Source organism: Fonsecaea nubica (assembly GCF_001646965.1).
Source record: "Fonsecaea nubica strain CBS 269.64 chromosome Unknown Scaff48, whole genome shotgun sequence".
In the NCBI taxonomy this organism is placed as follows: domain Eukaryota; kingdom Fungi; phylum Ascomycota; class Eurotiomycetes; order Chaetothyriales; family Herpotrichiellaceae; genus Fonsecaea; species Fonsecaea nubica.
In genome coordinates this window covers 164,113-186,587 of record NW_019173721.1, presented here as the reverse complement: position 1 = coordinate 186,587, position 22,475 = coordinate 164,113, and the positions used below count along the sequence as shown (strand labels likewise).

The 22,475-nt window shown below is 51.9% G+C and overlaps 11 protein-coding genes across 11 annotated transcripts; 4 read left to right on the top strand and 7 right to left on the bottom strand.

Annotated features, from left to right (window-relative positions):
* Positions 1-79: 79 nt before the first annotated feature.
* AYO20_07138 (hypothetical protein) lies at positions 80-3,373 on the top strand (the record flags this gene model as incomplete). Its single annotated transcript, XM_022645425.1, has 1 exon — positions 80-3,373. One exon carries the CDS (start codon positions 80-82, stop codon positions 3,371-3,373), a length of 3,294 nt encoding a protein of 1,097 aa, XP_022498643.1.
* Positions 3,374-3,710: 337 nt separating this feature from the next.
* Positions 3,711-5,591, bottom strand: AYO20_07137 (hypothetical protein; the record flags this gene model as incomplete). The annotated part of the gene is made up of 1 exon (XM_022645424.1): positions 3,711-5,591. The coding sequence occupies one exon, from the start codon at positions 5,589-5,591 to the stop codon at positions 3,711-3,713; it is 1,881 nt and encodes a 626-aa protein (XP_022498642.1).
* Positions 5,592-6,136: 545 nt separating this feature from the next.
* Positions 6,137-9,174, top strand: AYO20_07136 (hypothetical protein; the record flags this gene model as incomplete). Its single annotated transcript, XM_022645423.1, has 3 exons — positions 6,137-6,188; positions 6,244-8,887; positions 8,946-9,174. 3 exons carry the CDS (start codon positions 6,137-6,139, stop codon positions 9,172-9,174), a joined length of 2,925 nt encoding a protein of 974 aa, XP_022498641.1.
* Positions 9,175-10,264: 1,090 nt separating this feature from the next.
* On the bottom strand, positions 10,265-11,241 carry AYO20_07135 (hypothetical protein; the record flags this gene model as incomplete). Its single annotated transcript, XM_022645422.1, has 2 exons — positions 10,265-10,540; positions 10,633-11,241. The coding sequence occupies 2 exons, from the start codon at positions 11,239-11,241 to the stop codon at positions 10,265-10,267; spliced, it is 885 nt and encodes a 294-aa protein (XP_022498640.1).
* Positions 11,242-12,787: 1,546 nt separating this feature from the next.
* AYO20_07134 (proteasome subunit beta type-1) lies at positions 12,788-13,526 on the bottom strand (the record flags this gene model as incomplete). Its single annotated transcript, XM_022645421.1, has 2 exons — positions 12,788-13,109; positions 13,156-13,526. 2 exons carry the CDS (start codon positions 13,524-13,526, stop codon positions 12,788-12,790), a joined length of 693 nt encoding a protein of 230 aa, XP_022498639.1.
* A 587-nt stretch (positions 13,527-14,113) lies between these two features.
* Positions 14,114-15,085, top strand: AYO20_07133 (hypothetical protein; the record flags this gene model as incomplete). The annotated part of the gene is made up of 1 exon (XM_022645420.1): positions 14,114-15,085. One exon carries the CDS (start codon positions 14,114-14,116, stop codon positions 15,083-15,085), a length of 972 nt encoding a protein of 323 aa, XP_022498638.1.
* Positions 15,086-15,125: 40 nt separating this feature from the next.
* Positions 15,126-16,303, bottom strand: AYO20_07132 (hypothetical protein; the record flags this gene model as incomplete). Its single annotated transcript, XM_022645419.1, has 3 exons — positions 15,126-15,160; positions 15,216-16,060; positions 16,125-16,303. 3 exons carry the CDS (start codon positions 16,301-16,303, stop codon positions 15,126-15,128), a joined length of 1,059 nt encoding a protein of 352 aa, XP_022498637.1.
* An 816-nt stretch (positions 16,304-17,119) lies between these two features.
* On the bottom strand, positions 17,120-17,587 carry AYO20_07131 (hypothetical protein; the record flags this gene model as incomplete). Its single annotated transcript, XM_022645418.1, has 1 exon — positions 17,120-17,587. One exon carries the CDS (start codon positions 17,585-17,587, stop codon positions 17,120-17,122), a length of 468 nt encoding a protein of 155 aa, XP_022498636.1.
* A 480-nt stretch (positions 17,588-18,067) lies between these two features.
* Positions 18,068-18,724, top strand: AYO20_07130 (hypothetical protein; the record flags this gene model as incomplete). The annotated part of the gene is made up of 2 exons (XM_022645417.1): positions 18,068-18,207; positions 18,256-18,724. 2 exons carry the CDS (start codon positions 18,068-18,070, stop codon positions 18,722-18,724), a joined length of 609 nt encoding a protein of 202 aa, XP_022498635.1.
* A 159-nt stretch (positions 18,725-18,883) lies between these two features.
* AYO20_07129 (hypothetical protein) lies at positions 18,884-19,222 on the bottom strand (the record flags this gene model as incomplete). The annotated part of the gene is made up of 1 exon (XM_022645416.1): positions 18,884-19,222. The coding sequence occupies one exon, from the start codon at positions 19,220-19,222 to the stop codon at positions 18,884-18,886; it is 339 nt and encodes a 112-aa protein (XP_022498634.1).
* Positions 19,223-19,949: 727 nt separating this feature from the next.
* AYO20_07128 (ATP phosphoribosyltransferase) lies at positions 19,950-20,903 on the bottom strand (the record flags this gene model as incomplete). The annotated part of the gene is made up of 1 exon (XM_022645415.1): positions 19,950-20,903. The coding sequence occupies one exon, from the start codon at positions 20,901-20,903 to the stop codon at positions 19,950-19,952; it is 954 nt and encodes a 317-aa protein (XP_022498633.1).
* Between the last annotated feature and the right edge of the window lie 1,572 nt (positions 20,904-22,475).

Genomic DNA, 22,475 nt, shown 5'->3' with positions numbered 1-22,475 from the left:
CTTTGATGTTCTCAGCCCACAGAGACTTTCAACAACCCATAGATTTTTCGTTGCAGACAGGATTGTGGGCCTTCCCTCCATGGCTTCTGCACAGAAGAAGCAGCAGACGATATCTTCCTTCTTCAAAAGACCTCCCTCAACTCCCACACCTAAAGATCGTCCGCAAATCGCCACAGAAGAGGATGATGAAGATGATGGGCTGGTACTGCCAATACCGAAGAGACGCCGCATCACACCTGCCGGAGAGGATAACGACAAGACGGGACATATCGAAGAGGTGGAAGACGAACCTGCTATACCGCTGAGACCTGTTGTTGCCAATGGACAAACTCTCGGCACCACTGATTCCCCAGCATCCAACAGGACAGCGAAATACGTCTATTCTTCGTCCCTTCAGCAGGAAAACCAGGATTCAGAGGAAGTTAGCGGTGCGGAAAAAAGACGAAGAGATGAGCTACACCGGAGATTTGTGAAGAAGTTGGGAAGGCCAGACAGCATCGCCGAAATCAAGCGGCGAAACAGGCTGCTCGAAGATGAAACAGCAGACCAGGAAAATGAAGATGGAGAGGATGAGCCTGTGGATGAGGCACCGAAATCGACTTCTCGAACCAAGAAAGGTGGCAACAAGTTGACGCCGATGGAAAAACAAGTCATAGAGATCAAGAGAGCGCACATGGACACCTTGCTTGTGGTCGAAGTAGGTTACAAGTTCCGTTTCTTTGGCGAAGACGCCAGAATTGCGGCCAAAGAACTCAGCATCGTTTGTATACCGGGGAAATATCGATACGATGAACATCCATCAGAGGCACACCTGGATCGTTTTGCCTCTGCAAGTATCCCAGTTCATCGACTGCATGTGCATGTCAAGAGGTTAGTTGCTGCCGGTCACAAAGTTGGTGTTGTCCGACAACTTGAGACTGCAGCATTGAAAGCCGCTGGCGACAACAGAAATGCACCTTTCGTGAGGAAGCTCACGAATCTGTACACAAAGGGCACTTATATCGACGACATCGAAGGTATCGAAGAGGATAGTCGAGGAAGTCCTGCCCCACAGTCTGCGTCGACCGGATTTCTACTTTGCATGACAGAAGTCAACGTCAAAGGCTTTGGTAACGACGAAAAAGTCCACGTCGGCCTGGTAGCAGTCCAACCTGCCACAGGCGATGTTGTTTACGATGATTTTGAGGACGGTTTCATGCGGAGCGAAATCGAGACGAGGCTGCTTCACATTGCCCCCTGTGAGTTCCTCATCGTGGGTGAGCTCTCAAAAGCGACTGAGAAGCTTGTTGTCCATCTTTCCGGCAGCAAGACCAATGTTTTCGGCGACAAGATTCGGGTTGAGCGAGTCGCGAAGCAGAAGACAATGGCAGCTCAAGCACACAGCCACATATCAACCTTTTATGCGGAAAGGCTCAAAGACTCCCGATCAGATACAGACAAGGCGGTGAAAATCTTTGATAAAATCATGGGTCTGCCGGAAAACGTGTCCGTCTGCCTCTCTGCAATGATCACACACTTATCTGAATATGGTCTCGAGCATGTCTTCCAGCTGGCCAAGTATTTCCAGCCGTTTTCCGCTCGATCACACATGCTGCTCAATGGCAACACCCTGACGAGTCTCGAGATCTACTTGAATCAGACAGACCATTCCACGAAAGGTAGTCTGTACTGGATGATGGATCGGACGCAGACCAAATTCGGCGGCAGGCTGCTACGGAAGTGGGTCGGACGGCCGTTGCTAGATGTACAAAGCATTGAAGATCGACTCAACGCTGTGGAAGAGCTACTGAATCCTGACAAAGTCGCGCAGGCGGAAAAATTGAGACGTGTCTTGTCGAAGATTAGAACCGACTTGGAGAAGAGCCTTATTCGGATTTACTACGGCAAGTGTACACGACCAGAGTTATTGAACGTTCTTCAGTCACTACAGATGTTGGCAACTGAATTCGCGTATGTGACAGACGCAGCATCTACTGGCTTCGCCTCGGATTTGATCTCTTCTGCAATGGTCTCTCTCCCCGTCATCTTGACAGAGGTTGTGGGATATCTGGACAAGATCAATCTTCAAGCTGCCAAGTCAGACGACAAGTACGCCTTCTTCCAGGACGCTTCAGAGACAGAGGCCATCTCGGAACACAAATTCGGCATCGCGGGCGTTGAGCATGACCTTGACCAATTCCGATCAACTGCCGCCGAGAAGTTGGGCAAGAAAAAGCCAGTCGACTACGTGGCTGTGGCAGGCATCGATTATCTGATCGAGGTTGAAAACAACTCTCCCACGATCAAGAAAGTGCCAGCATCCTGGGCAAAGATTTCGGGCACCAAGAAGGTGTCTCGGTTTCATCCGCCAGAAATCGTCAAGCTTCTGCGAGAGAGGGACCAGCACAAGGAGTCTCTTGCGGCTGCTTGTGATGAAGCTTTCAGGAATCTGCTAGCCGACATCAGCACAAAGTATCAGCTTTTCCGCGACACAATCCAAAGTCTGGCAACCTTGGACTGCCTACTGTCTTTGGCAAATATCGCATCCCAGCCAGGCTACGTACGTCCCAGCTTCACACCTGACACCCGAATCGAAGTACAAGGCGCCCGCCATCCTATGGTTGAGCAACTCCTCATGGATTCTTATGTGCCCAATGACATCTCCATCTCCCAAGACTCGACACGGGCTCTCTTAGTGACAGGGCCCAATATGGGCGGCAAGTCTTCCTATGTCCGTTCTGTAGCCCTCATTGCCATCATGGCACAAATCGGCTCTTTCGTTCCGGCCACGTCCGCCACACTGGGTATTCTAGACGCGGTCTTCACCCGCATGGGGGCTTTTGACAACATGATGTCCGGTGAATCAACCTTCATGGTCGAACTCAGCGAAACAAGTGACATTCTGAAACTCGCCACCGACCGCAGTCTGGTAGTGCTGGATGAACTGGGCAGAGGAACGAGCACGCATGACGGTGTCGCAATTGCCGCGTCCGTGCTTGATTACCTCGTAAGAGAGCGGAAGTGTTTGACACTGTTTATCACCCATTACCAGATGCTGGCCCGCATGGCGGATGGGTTTTCGAACGGAGAACTCAAAAACGTCCACATGCGTTTCACCGAGACGAATGACGAAAACATCACCTTTCTCTACGAAGTAGGTGAAGGTGTGGCGCACCGCAGCTACGGTCTGAACGTGGCAAGGCTGGCGAATTTGGGCGAGAGTGTGATTGATGTCGCGCGACAGAAAAGTCGGGAGCTAGAAGAGGCAACGAGACACCGACAATTAGGGGGACTTGCCAGGGCGTTGGTGCAAGGATCAAGGGACAGCGGGCACAAAAGGCAAGTGGAAGGTGGGAGCCTGGATGCGTTGGTGGAGGGCATTGAGACGCTTTGAAGCGAATGATCGGCAGGAATGCACGAGGACACCGGTGTGCTTGAAAGTCGTGCTACAAAGAGTCAATGTGAGGGATGAGTCTGGGTGTGAATCAAGTGTCTGGCCAGCCAGTAAATACTGTACATTCTGATCAGAGCATCATATACATGTGCTCCTCAATGCAAAGACTTTTTTTTTTACATGACCGTCTAACCACATTAATGGAAGACAAACAGCTCACGAGTTCACCTTGCTGTCCAGAAACTCAATCGTCCATTCATCATAACCTCGTAGAGCATCAGCGTAGAGACCCGCGCTGCTCTGTGATGCATGTAAGCATGACCACTGGACACTACACCTACGCAATGAAGTCTCCCTGAACAATGTTCGCACTCGCGTTCGGCAATCCGATCACGGCGATTCCAGCCGGGATCATGGTGGATCGGGCGTTGAAGCAGGCAAACACGGCAAGCTTTGCCAGAGAAGGACAACTCCTGAATATGCCGGTCATGACCACATCATCCACCTGTGTGACAAAGGACAGGTCAATGTCTTTCAGAAAAGGATACTGCTTGACACCGTCGAAGACTTCGAGGAGCGCAGAGTGAGAGATGTGACGACAAGCCTTGAGATTGAGAATTGCGAGACGCGAACCAGAATGGGCCATGAGCGCCGGGAACGCGAGGGAGCCAAAGCCAATGGGTTCGTCTTGCGGACCTTCAGGGTTCGTGTTGTCGATGTCGCGGTTGTCGGACAGGTCGGCGTAGAGCAGAGGACGGAAGGGGCAGTTGCTACCAAAGAGGTCGGCAAAGACACGGTCCGTGCAGATGCTGCTCCCTCGAATACGCAACTTGCACAGGTTCGGACAGTGCTCCCTGATGGCTTCAATGACATTGTCGTCGAGTTCTTGGAAGTCTTCTAGACAAAGAGTTCGGAGATTGGCACCGAGAGAGGTGATGAGTTTGACCAGGATCTCTGAGGATGTCTCCTGCGCGATGCTGCCAAGCGTGAGGTGTTCGAGACTTCGCAAAGAGCAGAGCGCGTCGATCGACACCTCACTCATGTGAGAACAAGACCGCAACTTGAGTCTCTTGAGTCTCTGGCATTTGTCCGTCAGTACCGCGACTGTTTCGTCCCTCAATGAGTCATTGAGTTCCGATAGCTTGAGACTTTCCAGCTGAGGTCCAAGTGAGTTGAAGAGTACAACCCAGGCGCTGTCCGAGACCAGGTTTGTCGCACCGAGCTGGAGATGACGAATCTTCTTACATTTGTCGGCCATATATAGAAGTGGTTCATCTTTCAGCTGGCCTGCAAAGCGCAAGTTAACAATCTCGACTTGTGGCATTAGTGCAAAGATCTTCTGGAAATCTTCTTGCTCCAGTTTACCGCAATCATATACGATAATACGGTCGACATCAGGGCGAAGGAAGAGCTCGAGGATGCGAGGAGTCAGGACTCTCCGTTTTGAGAAAATCTGGCTCAGCCGATCCAACAGGTTTTGGGGCATATCACCAAATTCCTCAATATCGTTGACGACATCGGCGACCTTACGAACGCACATGTCGGCCAGGCTTTTGGCACCTGGTTTGACGTCTCCCATCATCCGATCGCTCTCTGTCTGTCGGCGTCGACCTCTGGGAACAGTAGTTCTCTTTTTCTTTGCCTGAGCATCTTTCTTTTCCTCCTCTTTCAGTTCCTTGGAGCATTTGGTGCACAACAGACCACCGTCGGGCCCAGTCCTACTGTAAGGTGTGACGGTAAATCTCTTTTCACATATCTCACAGTTGTCAAGTTGGCCGGGTAAGGGTTTTGCTTTGGCCATCATGGCTCTGGCGATTTCATCGTCGTCCATTTCGAAGTCGCTGCCTTCCTCCACTTCACGTTCCATTTTCCGTTTCTTGAACTCCTTGCTCTGTTTGATCTTCATCAGAGCCATCTCTTGTTTTCTCTTGCGCTTCTTGCGCTCGACAGGATCCTCGCTGCCATCATCGGAGGCGTCTTCTTGCTCCACGTCGGCATTTTCTGTACCTTCTCGCGCCTCTCGCTCCGCATTGGCAAGACGTTGTTGGTAATCCTGTTGGATCTGGTGAGCCGAGATATTGTGGGAGGCAAGAAAGTCTGTGAGGGCAGACTGGGGTCCGCGGATACGATTGAGTGCAGCAGCACGCCGAGTCGCCCTATATTCAGTGTCAGTACCGAGTACAAACGAGGCTGCTAATCCAGGGGCATCGACGAACATTGTGAAAAGTTCTATTGGTGGCAAATCTCGGTTTAAGCAACTCTAGGGAACAAGGTAAGTGGGAGGATGTTAGTAGTGGAAGAGAAACCCAAACTAAGTCAAACCAGCAGATTCTGCTTGGAGCTTTCAAGCCTTGAACAAAAATCCATTTACTGCTCAAGGCAGAAGCATCAGCGAGCAGCAAGTGGTGAGGGGCTTTCCCACTTAGCGCGGTTGGAGGCGCGTTGAATTGAAAACGCGATCCGTGGTCACATGAAAGGGATCACTGCAGGCAAACCGGTACTCTGTACAAGTGCAGCTTGGCAAGTTAGGGCCCCTGCCGCCGCCGCTTTATCAGACAAAGCCACCTCCCCAAACTTCGTTGAGATGCTGCTTTTGTCTGGAGAAAACCACTTAACGCGTCCCCACGCGCCGGAATCCAGGCAGAAAACACGCTAAATCTAGATCTTTATCGATTGTGCCTCGATCTCTTTCTGGAGCAATATTCAATCAAGCCTCACCCTTTCCGTTGACTTCTGCCATTGCTCTCCTCCTCAACGTCCACCATGGGGCCTCGTGGTCGTCCTACAAGATCTGCGGCCTCTTCAAGGGCTCCTTGTAAGTATATTCTCAAACAATGCCGTATTGACCACCGACTGACCGATGCCCGCAGCCTCAAGAATCGCCACTGAAAAGTCGACCCCTTCACGCATCAGAGCACCCTCTAAGCGAACCATCAATCGAAGCCGAGGCAAACCTTCTGCATCTGCAGTCAAGGAGATCCCAGACACCGACGACGACGATATCTCTGTCACTGCCTCTACCTCAAAAGGCGCATTCCAAGGAGTTTATGTCTCCAATAATGACTCTGCTCCTGCAAAACGCCGTGGCCGGTTGTCTGAGTCAACAGCCCCTTCTTCTATCGCCGATCCGATGGACTCGCCTGATTACGAGACCCCAGGAACCAGCACTGTCCCAACCCCTGATCCAGGCACGTCAAAAGCGAAAGTTGGAGCTACTGCCAGGGCTTTGCAACTTGAGTCTTCCGAGTTTTCTCTCCGTGGGAGGACTGCTTCTTCTCGAAAGCGAAACATCAATGAAATAACGGATTTGGACTTCGAGGACACCGATGCACAACTCGCGGCAGAACTGCAGAGAGAGGAGTACAACGTAGTGGCAGATTCAGAGGAGAGTGATGATGAACCACTGTCCAAACGCCGTCGTACCAGGTCATCCATCATCGACCTGACGGACGATGATGACGATGAAATCCCTCTCGCCAACACTCGTCAGCGTCGAGCCAAACTGCCTCTCCGTAATCAAAATTCTTCCACCGTTGCCGTTGGGGCGTTGAATGACAGTTCCGGGCTCTCCTCAGCGGCCTCGACTGCCGATTCAGAATTGTCCGATTTCACCCTCCCACCCGGGTCAGGGGGCTCGGCAGACGTTAGTGAGGTCGATGACGATGATGATGAAGTTCAACCACCGTGGGCTAGAGGCAGTCGTTCGTCCCTCGATTGGACAAAGATGACCCAAGACGAGATTATGTTCTGGGCAGATCCTGCGAAGCGACGTCAATTGAGAGAACGCAAACGCTTGGAAAAGGCGCATCCAGAAATCAAGACCATGTGGACGGACCTGGCCAAGATCCCAGTCATCAAGCCCGTGCGAGCGCCACAACCGGCCGGGATCAGTCGTAAATTGAAGCCCTTCCAGCTTGAAGGCTTGGACTGGATGATCAAACAGGAAAAGTCCCAGTGGAAAGGGGGCTTGCTTGGTGATGAGATGGGGATGGGAAAGACCATCCAGGCTGTCAGTCTTATCATGTCCGACTATCCCGCGAAAGCTCCGAGCCTGGTGGTTGTCCCTCCTGTGGCCCTCATGCAATGGCAGTCGGAGATCAAAGAATACACCAGTGGAAAGCTGAAGGTGCTGGTTTATCACTCTTCCGCCAACCCGAAATGCAAGCTTCTCACGGTCAAGGACCTGAAAAAGTACGATGTCATCATGGTCTCCTATTCTGGCCTGGAATCGATGTACCGAAAGGAGCAGAAGGGATGGTCTCGAGGTGATGGAATTGTCAAAGAGGACAGCGTGTTGCACTCCATCAAATATCATCGATTGATCCTCGACGAGGCCCACAGCATCAAGCAGCGCACCACCGGCGTGGCAAGAGCCTGCTTTGCTCTGAAAGCTACCTACAAATGGTGCTTGTCTGGCACACCTGTTCAGAATCGTATTGGCGAGTTTTTCTCGCTCCTCCGGTTCCTCGAGATTCACCCATTCGCATGTTATTTCTGCAAGACATGTGATTGTCGTGAACTGCACTGGTCCCAGGATGAATCGAAGAGATGCGTCAAATGCAAGCACAGTGGCTTTAACCACGTCTCTGTGTTCAACCAGGAGATTCTCAATCCGATCACCCAGGCGGACAATCACAATCTCAGAAAGGATGCTCTGGACAAGTTGCGTTTGATCACCGACCGCATCATGCTTCGTCGGATGAAGCGAGACCACACTTCCTCGATGGAGCTCCCACCCAAAGAGATCGTTATCCACAACGAGTTCTTTGGAGAAATCGAACGCGACTTCTCCCAAAGTATCATGTCTAACTCGACACGCAAATTCGACACATACGTCTCGCAGGGTGTCATGTTGAACAACTACGCCAACATTTTTGGTCTCATCATGCAAATGAGACAAGTCGCAAACCACCCTGATTTGATCTTGCGCAAGAACGCAGAAGGCGGGCAGAATGTTCTCGTCTGCTGCGTCTGCGACGAGCCTGCGGAGGATGCCATCCGTTCTCGGTGCCATCACGAATTCTGTCGTCAATGTGCCAAGTCATACGTCCAGTCCTTCGCTGGTAGTGCCTACGGAGGTTCTGAGGAAGACGCAGATTGTCCGAGATGCCACATCCCCTTGGTGATAGACTGGGACCAGCCGGAAATCGAGCAGGATGAAGACAACGTCAAGAAGTCATCCATCATCAACCGCATCAAGATGGAAGATTGGACCAGCTCTACAAAGATTGAGATGCTCGTGTATGACCTGTACAAGCTCCGCAGCAAGAAACAGACGCACAAGTCGATTGTGTTTTCGCAATTCACCAGCATGTTGCAACTCGTTCAGTGGCGGTTGCAGAAGTCGGGGTTCAGCACGGTCTTGTTGGATGGAAGCATGACTCCCGCGCAGAGACAGAAGACGATCGACCACTTCATGAGCAACGTCGATGTGGAGGTCTTCCTCGTCTCACTCAAGGCAGGCGGTGTCGCCCTGAACTTGACCGAGGCCAGCAGAGTTTACATTGTAGATCCGTGAGTCGCAGCTGACTTCCTTTCCCTTGACTCCTCCCGCTGACTAGATCTCGTACAGATGGTGGAACCCTGCTGCCGAATGGCAATCTGCGGATCGGTGCCATCGAATCGGCCAACGTCGACCTTGCGTCATCACGCGGCTGTGTATCGAAGATTCGGTCGAATCACGAATGGTGTTGCTTCAGGAGAAGAAGGCCAACATGATCAATGGAACGGTGAACAACGACCAGGTCGCACTGGACAAACTGACGCCAGAGGACATGCAGTTCTTGTTCCGTGGTTCATGAGGACGAGTAGGGTTAAATGTCTGGCAGGGAACAAGGACACATGTGATGTTTGATGACTGGCGGTGTTGGTGGCTCTCTACATCACGCAACATACTTGCCTGGGAGCAAAGACCCTGGCGAGGCACGTCCCGTCCGCAATCAGTCGGCGAGCACTCGTCTCAGCTGAAGACGCAACACGATACGCCGAGCCGAGTTTGCTGACGAAACGCCTATTTTTCTTTCGACATTTGCATTCTTACGAAGCTTTCACACACACACACCCAGGCGGCACATTCTTGTCAGGGACTTGCTATAAGTTTGCTGTGCTATACGAAGAAAAGCATTGCAGACAGGGGCTGGAGAGTCGAGAGCGCTCTTCGCCATCGCTGTTGCTTGACGAGATACGAGATACCACAAACACAGAAGTAGAATCCCAAAAGTTGTTACAACATCTGCCAAGTTCTACAGACACCAGGAGTCACCTTGTAGATTGCAAATGGTTGAGCTTTGTAGTACGCGAGATAGAACGAGCTTCGACTTTCGATCTCCTTAAGTTAAGTGCAAAGCACTCGTCCATCTTGTATTCCTGGGAAATGGACACACGCTTCAAAAGTCCCGGGTTTCCAATCCACAAAGAGAGCAACGATGCCCTCGTGGTCCAGGGAGGACGAGATGAGCAGCGCAAAATCAACGGCAACCGGCTTGAGCAGCCAGACCCGACAAAGTAAGGCAAATCATGGAGCATTGTCTCAACAATGGAAAAACGTTTCTACGACCTCGGTTCGCACATCTATTCAGCAATATCTCGTCTCGGTCGTCTCAATGTAAGTCAGTGAGAATGAGAATGCCTCTCCACTCGCCAACGCCCTTGAATCCCTCAGCTCGACCGTGAGCTCAGGAAGTCACCCTTCCCCCACTCAGATACACAAGTAAAACACTCTCACAAAAGATCTGGTCTAATAGGTATTGACTCCGTTCATGACTCGCAATCTCGTAAACGTAAACAAAGGCCGGGCCGTTGTCTGGAATATCTTCCACAATCCTGTCATCAACAAAGCTTTGTCTCGTTCCCCTGGGGTAAAATGCCATCTGTCACGTAGAAGGCCACCGCTTACTCCTGCGTTGACCCAATCTCATCTCCGTGGGAGCGCATGTACATCCCATCTCCTACACCAGCGGCAGGAGAATGAACAGCCGAGCCTGCTTGATGGTGCTGTTGCTGCTGTTGAGCGAGCTGTTGCTGGGCTAGCAATTCTCGAGCATAAAACTCAACCAGCATGGTACCGTAAGCTTCGAGCTCCTCCACCGGGACAGAAAGTCTAAAGTCGTTGAGAAGGAGGAATTGAAGCTCCAAGTTGTTCAGTTCCGCCAGAGGAAGTCCTCCGACCTGTGAAGGGAATATATGTCAGCATTCGATTCAAGAGCAAAGGCGTCTAGAGCTACCATTGGGACGGTGGCTCTTTCACCGGTGAAACGTACCTTTGCATATCGAGAATTCGTGTAAAATACATCAGAAAAGAATTTACTGGCGCAAGTGACACCAGCAATTACAAGGCGATGGATGTTGTAACTATCAACCACGAAGAATTGCGACAGGTCGGTCGGAATGCTGGATTGAGGTGAGGAGGGATGCTGAGTTTGGGATTGGTGGCGTGAGTCCGATGGAGAGGGCGGGGTGCTGATATCGTGGTGCTCTTGAGGACTGTCCACATTCATGGGCACCGGTGAACGCGGAGTGGGCGTAGATGACTCTGGTGCTGTGGCCGGGGAATCGGCAGGTCGCTTGTCGACGTCCCCCAAAAGGCCTCGGTTGACCATCTCAGTCATGCGATCAAAGTAAACCAGCAGACTCAGGAAGACCTCGTAGGTAGTCGGACAATACTTGTGTATCCGACTCAGATAACTGAGGATCGTTATCCCGGGGACGTTCTTGCCGTGAAATGCTAGCACACAGGAAGCGTGTGGGTTCAGATGACTCTGTTCCTCTGTGAGAGGCATCGGGCGGTGATGTTCGTGCTGTCGATCGTTGGTGGTGGTGATCTTGGTAAGAAGGCCTGCGACCATTTCGATAATGTCTGTTACAGGCATGGCACTGATTTCATATTGCCTTCCCGTATCCGAAAAGGAGCTGGAAGGGCGTCCCGACAGACGGGGTCGGTTCAAATATTCCTCACTCGCAAGACTGCGGATATGTGACAAGTCTCTCACTTTTATCCTACTAGGAGAGCTGGCTTCAGACGCGCCTAATGACCTGGTCGAGCGATATGTGGGTTGCAAGCGTGGGGAGGGAGGAGAATTGGCGACGACGACTCGAGGGTCGCTAGTCAGCGGGAAACCAGACTGGTCAAATCCGCGTGAGTGTTGGTTCACATTTTGAGGGTAGTAGGAGGAGTGTTGATGCTGGGGAGAGGATGAGTGAGCACTGCCTGGCTCATGGTCGTCGTGCTGTGACCCTGGGGTCGACGAATCTTCAGAAGGCTGGTGGATTGTAGGTGTCTGGTCAGAGGAGGCATCGTATCCTCTGGAGGAGTCGTCGTGATGAGGATTGGTGTCCACCATCATGTGGTGATAGGGATGCTGACCGAGTCCCGGCGCCACTTGGCTAATCACCAGCGAGCCCATCTCAACCTTTGGCGTAGGATGTCTGTGACAGAGATTGTTAGTCGATGACTAGGTACAAACAACCCAACAAAATTCCCATTGCAGATGGCATTCGTCTCAGCCTAGCACTGCCCAGCCTGATTCCGCCGTATCTCTTTGTAGGTGCACAGGTCCGCAATAAGGTGATTGTGGTTCGCAAACTTGTAGCAATGCGTATTGCGGGGTGGACAAGATGTAATACAGTGCTCCAGAGCGTCCGACAGAGGTCAGAGGCAGGCCTTTACGGTGGTGGTGGACATTCGGCATGCGTTCGATCAGGTTGGCGGTCGGCAGAAGAGCTAGCATGTGCAGTGTGGTTCGCAGCCGTCGCAGCCCACGAGCAAAGCGGTGGGTGGGGGGAAAAGAAAACATGCTGTCACTTACCAAAGACATTGCCGCAAGTCACTGCTGGAGGTAAAAGCGGTCAGTGTAGTCAGGCGCGTCTATCCCTCTAGACTTTGACGGCCGACACGATGGATACAAGAGGCAAGATATGGAGATAGACAGAGTGCAATGAGAAAGCACACAAATGGGCGAACGAAGAGGGAATCGGGTTGGTTTGGGTTTAGGTTTGGTTGGGTTGAGGCCGCGAGGCGCAGTTTCCCAGTGGTTGAAGCTGCTGGCCTGCACGCAAAGACCCGAAGACGGGCGGAGCATTTGTGACATGTTTGCCATCGTCGCCCTCCTGTGCACCACCACCACCACCATGACGGGCTACAAGAACCTAAACACGCTTGCATCATCCTGCATACACAGAAGAAAGGCGCCTGAACAGTAATTAACGACCATCGCCACTCAGGGACTTTCCTTGATCGCCCAATTGTGGCTGCCCGTCACGCCCATGCCTATGTCCGAGTCCTACAAGTAATGACAATGGCGAAGAAGAGTTGTCTCCTTGAGCCTGATGCTCATCGAGCTTGTTTGCCCTCGTTGTGCATATGCACCTCCAAAAAGGATCCTTAGACGCCGTCCCAACCCCGTTTTATTATTCGACTCAGTCTCTCCCTGGTCCTCGATAGTCCTGGTCTGGAAGATACAAATGTCGCTGAGCACCCTTGGCCGTCAAAACCACCATTCGAATGACACCGCCCGAGCTGCCGTCCCATTTGATAGCTTCTCTTAATGCTCCCTTGACAAATTGTATTCCTTCTTCTTCTGTCATAGCTTCTTTCCAGTGTGCATCGCAGTATCCGTAGATGTATGTCGACCCTGAGCCTGCGATGGCATATGGTCCTTTGTGCAACGATCCGCCTAGAGGTATTGAGTAGACTTGTCCACCGTTTCGCTTATCGTAGCCTGCAATAATGATGCCAGCACTGCAACCAAGTTAGCCAGAAGTTTCCCTCGTCACGGTCATCTCACCTTAGTTGATCCTTGTTCCCGTAGCACAACTCCTGAAACAGAGCAGCAGCAGTCTGCGTGGTGGGGGACTCGTTGTTCATGATGCCATAGATCCCGAGGTGGTATTGAACAATATCGGCAACGGCTTGAGTGTCGGCTGCAGACCCTGACCGGCAGCACCAGATGGTGTCGTGTACTTGGGTGAGCTTGTCTGTGACTCGGTTCGCGATGTATGCTCCTGTCGTTGTCCGACTGTCTGCTCCAAGAATCACCCCGTCTTTGAAATTGATGGCCATGATAGATGTACCAAGGTTGACTTCTCCCGACTTGAGGTGGTTCATGTCGACATGGATGCCATCCTCTCCAAGCATGCCGGTGCCTGGGCCAATCATGACTGCGAAGATGTAGAGGAGAGATATATGAGATTGGCGTCTGTATGCGTTGGGACCTGAAGCGGTGTATGTGGTTGTGTTGTGGGAGCAGGATGATTGCGAATGGATATATAGCGAAGCTGCCCTGGACAGAAGGCAGAACCAGCAAACGCGTCTGGTCAATCAACCTAGCTGCGGGCGGCAATTATTCTGCCCTTGCACCACTGGCAGCCAGGCACCTGGTAAGCGAAGGGTTGGGGGATCCAGGCTTAATTAGACGCCACTTGGCGGCGCAGGCGGTTAAGCTCGCCAAAATTACCCCTTAGGCACCAAACACAACAGGGACGGTGCCACAAGGCATCGACCTCTCCAGACATCACACCTGCCTTGATTCAGGTCAAGAACTCCAAGATTCGTCCTGAACACAAATCCACTCTACATCTCTCGTTTTGCACGTATATAGTCGCCTCTCCTTTTCAAGAAACTTTTGCTTGTCATTCTTAGTCTCCTACCAGCTTCCTTGCTGGATGTACTCCGTCCTAAAGTCATATCTTCCCCCGCAGTTGAATCACAGCCTGACCAAGCTGCGCCTTGATGAAACCGTCGCCATGACCTCCTCCTACCTCTCCTGGCTACGCATACCCGTCTTCGCCACCTCTGGCCTCGCCGCTCTCGGAAGCAGCCTCCTCTATTTCAAGCAGAATGACATTATCTACCCCGCAAATCTACCTACCGGTTCAAGGTCGATTGTCGACCGTCCTGAAAAGTACGGCATTGAAGATGCCGAAACCATCAGGATCCCCACGCCGGACGGTGAAACCCTCCATGCCTACCTCTTGCGTCCTTCCGATCCTTCGTTGAGAAAGAACATCACATTGTTGACCTTTCACGGGAACGCTGGCAATATCGGCCACCGCCTTCCCATTGGCAAGGTCCTCTCCCAGAATCTGGGCTGTCATGTCTTCATGGTCGAATATCGAGGTTATGGGTTTTCGACTGGCACACCCAGCGAGGAGGGACTGTCCATCGATGGGCAGGCTGCCCTCGACTTTGTGCGCGAGCATACAGAGCTGAGAAAGACCAACATTGTCCTATACGGCCAAAGTCTGGGTGGCGCCCTTGCCGTCAAGCTGCTGCAGGCAAATTATCAAGTTGGCGACATTTCCGCAGTCATCTTGGAGAATACCTTCTTGTCCATTCGCAAATTGATCCCGTCGATCATGCCAGCAGCGAAATACCTTTCATATCTCTGTCACCAGCGATGGGACTCGGAACAAAGCTTGGCCAAGGTGCAAGATACTGGAATTCCCGTTCTGTTTCTTTCTGGTCTGCGGGATGAAATTGTCCCACCATCCATGATGAAGGCCCTGTTCGATCAATGCCCCACCGCGAAGGTCTGGAAAGAATTCCCTGATGGGGACCACAATTCGACCGTTGCCGAGCCAGGCTACTTCGAGGCGATCTGGAATTTCCTGGTCCAGGACGTGCTGAGAAGCCCACGCGAAGAGGAGATGAGGAAAGCGGAGCTCGACGTCGACGTTGACAGCGATGACTTAAGGAGTGAACCTGTCGGTGCATGAACCTGGCGGCTTCTTCATGATATCCTCTCGGCTTCGTCGATCAACTCTTCCAGATTGAATCCCTGGTCGCCTTTGCTGAATTTCTCCAAAAGCCCTCGGCGCTTTTCACGACCAATGCCCCCGCCGTGACCTTCATAGTCATAGAATTTCTGAAGGCACATCAAAAGCCAACGGCCTTCTTCCACACTCAACCCACGCCCTTTGACAACAGATCCGCTCAGCAACACCAGACCGTGCGAGTCGGCGAGATCGAGGTAGTGGGTGATCGTCGTATGCGGCTGAGCATAGGTTCCGTGAAGTTTGAAGGCAGCCAAGTGCGTGAAGAGCACGGTGCTCGTGTGGGTATTTGCAGTTTTTACACCTGGAGTCGGGGGAACGCCGGCAGGAGGATGGAATCCCCATTGCATGAAATGAATATCCGCAGCAGACCGTTGTTCGTCACTCTGAAATCCGTCGGCTGATTGCTTTACGTCGCCGCTGCCATCTTCAGCTGCCGGGCGAGGTAAGGGAAGGACAAATTGTGGGTGTTTCATTGCGGTGCGGTAGATGCGATTGTATGTTTCCAATGGTATGGCGGCACAGAGCGACAACGGATCGTTTGCATGCCGAACCCGCCAGACGTATTCCACCTCTTTGTTAGAGAGAGCAGACACTTTTTCAAGGTCAAGGTATGAGGAGAGAGGCTGTATTCCCGGAGCGCCAGATGATTGATTTGGAGCGGAAGATTTCTCTTGTGGCTGACTCGTAGGAGATAACGGTTGCTGTGTAGGTGTTGGAGGAGGCGGAGGCTGTGGAAATGGAGATTGTTGTGCTGGCTGGCTCTGGCCTGTGGGTGCAGATGAATATGTGGCATTGGCTGCCCGCTTGTAGTCCTCTATCTTATCCTTGTACGCCTCCGTGAGTGAGGATATGGAATTATGTCCTTCTCTGAACGCCAACACAGCCGTCAGTTTCATTTGCACAAGATAACAGCCACTGCCATCAAGTTCCGTCTATCGACAGCGTCGGAGCTTTGGAACCACCTGCGTGGCAAACTTACTTCTTCGCCTTCTGCTCCAGCTTATGTCTATACCGGTCCAAAATCTTCTCTTGATCCCGATGTGTCGTTACGAAGCGGACATCGTGGACCCGCGCCCAGCGCCGTTGGGGTCGGAGCAGCGACCGACCTGCGGGGAGTGCCTGCATGTGCCGCAGAGAGACGCCTCGAGGGAGAGGCATTGTTGTGACAGACAGATAAAGTGGCAGATTCAGGCTCAATGGGACGAAAGGAATTTCTCTGTACAGTTGTAGAGGGGATGGAAGAGTGCGTATGTATGTACATAAACGAAGCTAGAGATACCCCAAAATGCGAAAAAGGGTCAGCGACCAAAGACTCCGATTGGCTGACGTGGATATGAATTATCGATACGGCGGAGCGCCGTAGCGTCTGATGTGCACATTTCATGACCACGAGCGTCATTGTCAAAACGATCGCAATGGAAAACTTTTGGCAGAGTGCGGCAAGGCTGGGAAGACGGTCATATTACATCCGACATGGATATACACAGTGTCTTGGACGTCAATTTACTCGATACCAAAACGACTCCGGTTTGATGCCAACATGGTCCACCCAAACCAAACCCCTGCCCTCTAAAGACGCCTCGCTAAAATCCCAGTATCCCGAGTAATCCAATCCCTGTAAATGGCCGGGACCACGTAGCTGGGCCTGATTTATGGTATTTTGCGCAGGATAAAACATTCGAGGAGATAACCACGGTCGATAGAAGTCTTTGATGTCACTGCTCTACCACGAACAATTCGAGAGTGAAGGTGACGTTGGTGCATTCCCTTGGTCTCGGGAGCGTCTGTCCGTCCTTGAAGACGGTTTGGCCCGCCCAGAATGATCTTGGGCGCAGGCAACTGCCATCGAGGTGCGCCGTGAATAGCGTGTGGTGATTTAGCTTCGACAGTTTGTTCCAAGATTCGACCCAACCACAATCCCGAACCTAAGCCAAATGACCGGGATATTCCTGCTTAGATGTTGGTTTTAAAGAATCATCGTCGATATGAATCCGAAGCATCGCGGTAATGCCCAGCTGGCAGGTGTGTGAGTTGGCTGCTTGTAGGTCGCTGGGTTTGTTTCGCCACTTCGGCTGTAGGGGAGAAAAACAGTGACGGCACACTCGAGAATGACCGCGGCAGTTTACTCAAATCGGCCATATCGTGTGAGGATTGTATCGCCGGGTTCTTTTTAATGTCTGCAAGAGGCGTGTAAGCGGCGCCGCTTGCCTTTCCACTGCTTGCGTCGCGTCTGAAACTGCGATTTATGGACCACGACATGAGGATCCGCCAGCCAATGATGAGGAGGGCCACAAAGCCCAACGCAGCGCCGACGACGATAAAGACAAAGTTTTCAGGCAGTTTGGAACTGGCAAGGTAGGGTGCGCCGGCTTTTGGGGGAACGGTCGGAGGGGGGTAATTGAACCCGCCTGGAAGGGTTGGAAGCGCGGAGTTGGTGACCATGTTGTGTCTTATAGCGCGGGACGTGTGTATAATACTGCCGAAAGGTATTGCAGGACCGTAGAATGATTTGGACTGATGGCAGAACGGTAACGAGGGGATAAGGTCAGAGATCGAGGTTGAAGGAGTGCAAGGGTGACGATTTGGCGTCCTGCACAAGATGTGAGAGGTCTCAGATTGCAGAGTCGTGGCGCCCAGGGTCACGGTTCGGCGCCCCTAACAAGTCACAGTGTGCCCAGTTGGAGCCCTCTTTTTGTTATTTTGGGGCTTGGGCATGCGCTAGTCGCTGTCAGGTTAGGTGCTCCGGAGACCAATAGCGTGAGCGATTGTGGCTGAGAAGCGGGAGATTTTTATCGGATCGCACCCACTAGTCCCGGCCTTAACTTTTCTCGCTTGCTGTTATGCCCGTGCTAAAGTCTACAATTTTCTCTTGTGCACAACACAGCGATATTCTCAGGACAGCTGGTTTGTCGCTCGCTCAACATGGGCGTCCACAAGAAGACACGCAAGTTTCAAGTCAAAAAGATCATTGGCCAACGAGATGCTCGTCTCAAGAAGAATCAAGAGACTGGAAAGACGGCTGAATCCAAGAAGAAAACAGACGACGACGTGATACGAGAAGCGTGAGTGATCTCAGATACTCAGTTCAGAAGACCCACTAAAGGAAGCAGGCCTCAAGTATCGTCTTCCCTGTTCTTTCAGTACAATACTGCCCTTGTGCCGCCTTACAATGTCCTCGTCGATACCAACTTCCTCTCGCACACCGTCCAGAAGAAACTCGAGTTGTTGTCGACGATGATGGATTGCCTCTACGCAAAGTGCATACCAATCATCACAGATTGCGTGATGGCGGAACTCGAAAAGCTTGGACAGAAGTATAGGATCGCCTTGCGGATAGCGAGGGACGAAAGATGGGAGCGACTAAAATGCGGCCATAAAGGCACATACGCCGACGACTGCATTGTCGACAGAGTCATGAGGCACAAGATCTACATCGTGGCTACCAACGACAGAGATCTGAAGAGGCGCATTCGGAAAGTGCCTGGAGTCCCTATCATGAGTGTTGCCCGAGGAAAATATGTCATTGAGAGACTTCCAGGTAAGTTGAGCCATGAGAATGAACCCATCTGCGCACCATGATACCTCTATGAAACTCGTGTCGGCTGCTGACCAGATTTCCAAAAGATGCCCCCGAGAAGTGAAATACAAACAACATTTTCCAATCTCTCGAAACAATCCAACATTCCCTACGAGATAATGCCGAGATCTCCAATCGCCTTTTCCAAGCGCTGCAAATATTCATACCCTATATCTCCACCCTTTCCACACGGACTCCAATGTCCAAGCAAGCAGTGCTAGGGTGACTGCGCTGAATATGAACATGCCAGCGATCACCTTGCTTCGCATCTGAAAGGCGTCGTCCATCTCTCGTTTGGCCAATTTGCGCTGATGGGAATGATAATATCCATCGCGACTGCCGGATCGGGCGAAGATGCTGCCGTACGTTTGGCGATCGATGAGAAACAGCGATATCAGAAAGGATATGAACAGCACCGGTGCCACAATCAAGCGGCTGAGAAGGGGTTCGGCGACGGGTGCTGAATCGGAGAGCAGCGGACCACTTTTCTTTCCCGACATGGTCAGAAAACCGTAGCTTCAGTCTTGACGTGGGTGATTGTGATAGAAGCGCTGAGGCGCTGTGCCCGACTTCCACATAGGGCGTGCTTGAGGATTGAGCAATTCCCAGGCTCCGAAACTGGGGATCCTGTGATAGAAATGTGTCGTGTGGGCGAGGGGAACAAGGGCGGCAGTGGCTGGATGAAGCCGGAAGTGTTACGCTTAGTAACCTCGAGTGCGTGATGTCATTCGATGCTTGACTTTATTGAGCGCTGGGAAGAGAGAAAGTCAGCAAGCTCGAATTAATTGGGCGATCACTACGTTTACTTGGGCGAGGTTTCGGAAAGCAACCTCCCGTGGTTGTTGAGAGCGACATTTAATAGTTGCAGCCTAGCCTGTAGGCGAGAATGACCAGAAGCAGCAAACAAACGACGATTGCCTACGTGGTGAGTTATTGGATACACATGTATCTATGTCATCCAGTCAGCATGCAAGGACGAAATCGACTGTGTGGAGATTGCGCCTGGCCCAAGAGTTCATCCTCTAGAATCGCCATCTGATATTCTGTTGGCATTGCTCTTGCCTGTTTAGTCGGTATTCGTGAGCCTCGTCGCCTGCGCATGATGCCTGCATAATGAGGCTTCCGCTCCTTTATTTTTATGGGTGCTTTCCTTGTAACCGTGTCCTGTCTTGAACCATTCCTCTATGTACTTTGCGCCGTTGAATTGCTCTTGCTGTAATCCCCTTGTCAACCCGTTCGAGAATTTGCAATGTCCAAGACCAAAATATCCGTCGCACCCACCCCTGTCAACTCATCCATGACTGTCGCAATACGCTGCTTTTCGACCATGGCACTCACGGCCACCCAGTCCGGTTCCTCCAACGCCGTTATCGTAGGAGCCCGCTTGCCTGGGGTAATCTTGGTGGCTTCCGCCAATTTGGCTCGTGGCACATTATACTGACACAAGATGTATTTCTGTGCAGTGATAACCCCTCGTATCCGGGCGGCGATCTTGTTGACAAGTTCTTCGTTCGAGACGGATTTCGACTTGATCAAGACGGCCGTGCTCTCGACCACCGTCTCGATGGCTTTGAGGCCTGCTGCTCGCATCGTCTCCCCGGACTCGACCAGGTCGACGATTCCGTCTGCCACGCCCAGGGCGCAAGCTGCTTCCACACTGCCGCCCACGAATTTGATCTTCGTCTTCAGCTTTGGGATCGGGCTAGCTGTGCCATTTATGCTCTCCTTTCGGCCGCCCATACCTTCTAAGCGTGCAAAGTAGTCTTCGGCAAGACCTGTAAAACTCGTCACGATGTTCTTGCCGACCAGGTCCTTGACATCCTGGATGGGACCTTTCTCGGGCACCTGGACCTGCAGTCTACATCTGCCAAATCCCAGGTCCATGATTTCCTCCACTCCGGATTGCTCACCTAGCGCAAGATGGGCGTCATGCTCTGCAACTTGATCCCGTCCCGTGATTCCAAGGTCGACTCGTCCTTCGCCCACGAACGTGGGAATGTCCGCGGCAGGTAAGAAAATAAGTGCCAGCGGATGATTCTTCACCAGGGCGATGTCGAGTCTGGTTTCTCTCCGAAATTGGATGTCTGATCCAGCCAGGAGATCGAGAGTCGCGGCCTGCAGACGTCCTTTTTTGGGCACCGCGAAGAGGAGCCGGTCTGAAAGGTGGTTGACGAGGTCCATGGCAGTGTGGGCGACGTTTACCGGTTGTTGCTCTTCAGTTTTGCTTTAGGTGTCCAACAGTCCTTTTCAAATGAACTCTTCAACTTTTCTACCTTGCGAGACAAGAGGAACAACTGAAGCTCTAAAAGATCTAGGGTGAAGGGCAATGGTAGGACAGCAGAGTGCCTCTTGAGTGTCAAATCCGATCAACTTACCTCTAACATTTCGGCTTCTCCATAGCTGTAAGACTGGATTGAGTCAAACCATCTCATCGGAAAAAATTTAGGCCGGCGTTTAGCCGGTCAAACTCTTGGCGAGTTTGCGCCCACATTGCACCAACTGCGTTTGACATCTTTTTGGCGCCGCTCAATTTCCAACCTGCAGGACATCAATTGTGAGCCACCGCGAATCTACACCTCCAAACCTCTTCTCTCCGTCCCAGTCGATACTATCGCCTAGTTCAAGATGGATGCGGCCGGCAAAGTCCCCGTCAAACTCGTCAAAGTCACCCGAGTCCTCGGCCGGACAGGTACGTCAAATTGTCGACCTCTGAATATTGCTGTAGCTGTCGCTGGTCGTCTTTACTTACTCTTTCTCGTTCCAGGCTCCCGAGGTGGTGTCACGCAAGTGAGAGTCGAATTTATGGACGACACGAGCCGAAGTATCATCCGAAACGTCAAGGGACCAGGTACGTGAGACTGAGCGGGAGAATATCGCATGCGCAACATGTATCTGTGGGCAGAACTCACTAACAACTCTGCGTTGACATACAGTGAAAGTCGACGATATCCTGTGCCTGCTCGAGTCTGAAAGAGAAGCAAGAAGATTGAGATGATCGCTTGCGGCGGAGGGGAGACGTGAAGTGCTCAAGGTTATGGGGATGGAAACGATGAATTCGACGAGTGTGGGAACAATGACAATGCCTCGAAGGATGCGACTACCTACTGTCTCGTGGCAATGGGAGATTCCAGTATTACTGGCGCTGGGAACAAAGGCCCTCGGTCGAGCGACGGAGGGGCTGGAAAGGGTGTTCAGTAAAAATGCATTTGGCATGATCGCTGATTAAAAAGTGCTCAAGAACCATTTAAAACAATCGGGACTCCTTTCTCGGACATCTCTCTCGGAACCATCGCTTCGAGGCGTGAAATTTGGTTGCAGAAATGGTGATTGCAACAGCGTTGACTACTCGGTTCTCCCGCAACACCATCTAGTGACCTCGTTGTAATCTTGCGAGCCTGTGACATAGCCTCATGTGGGAGCCCAGTTCCAGAACCTTTTGTAGTCCGTTACATCCTCTGATGGAGATATCACTGTTTTGTAAGGCTCGTGCGACTCATGGTCGACGAACCAAATCCGGCCTTGGCAACCTCGCCGCCTTAGTAAGAAGGTCAAGGCTGCACCTGTCGACGTGGCGAGAACCTAGAGATTGACAGAACCAGGGAGTGTCGTCTTCCGGAAGCCTCGATGACGAGCATGCTGTTGCCTCGCTGTGGGAATTAGACTGGTTTTCAGATTCGGCCGTTCTTGTCTTGAGTCAGCGAGGAAGGTGCAGCTATATCAACTCACTTCTTGTTTTCATCCCAACCATCTATG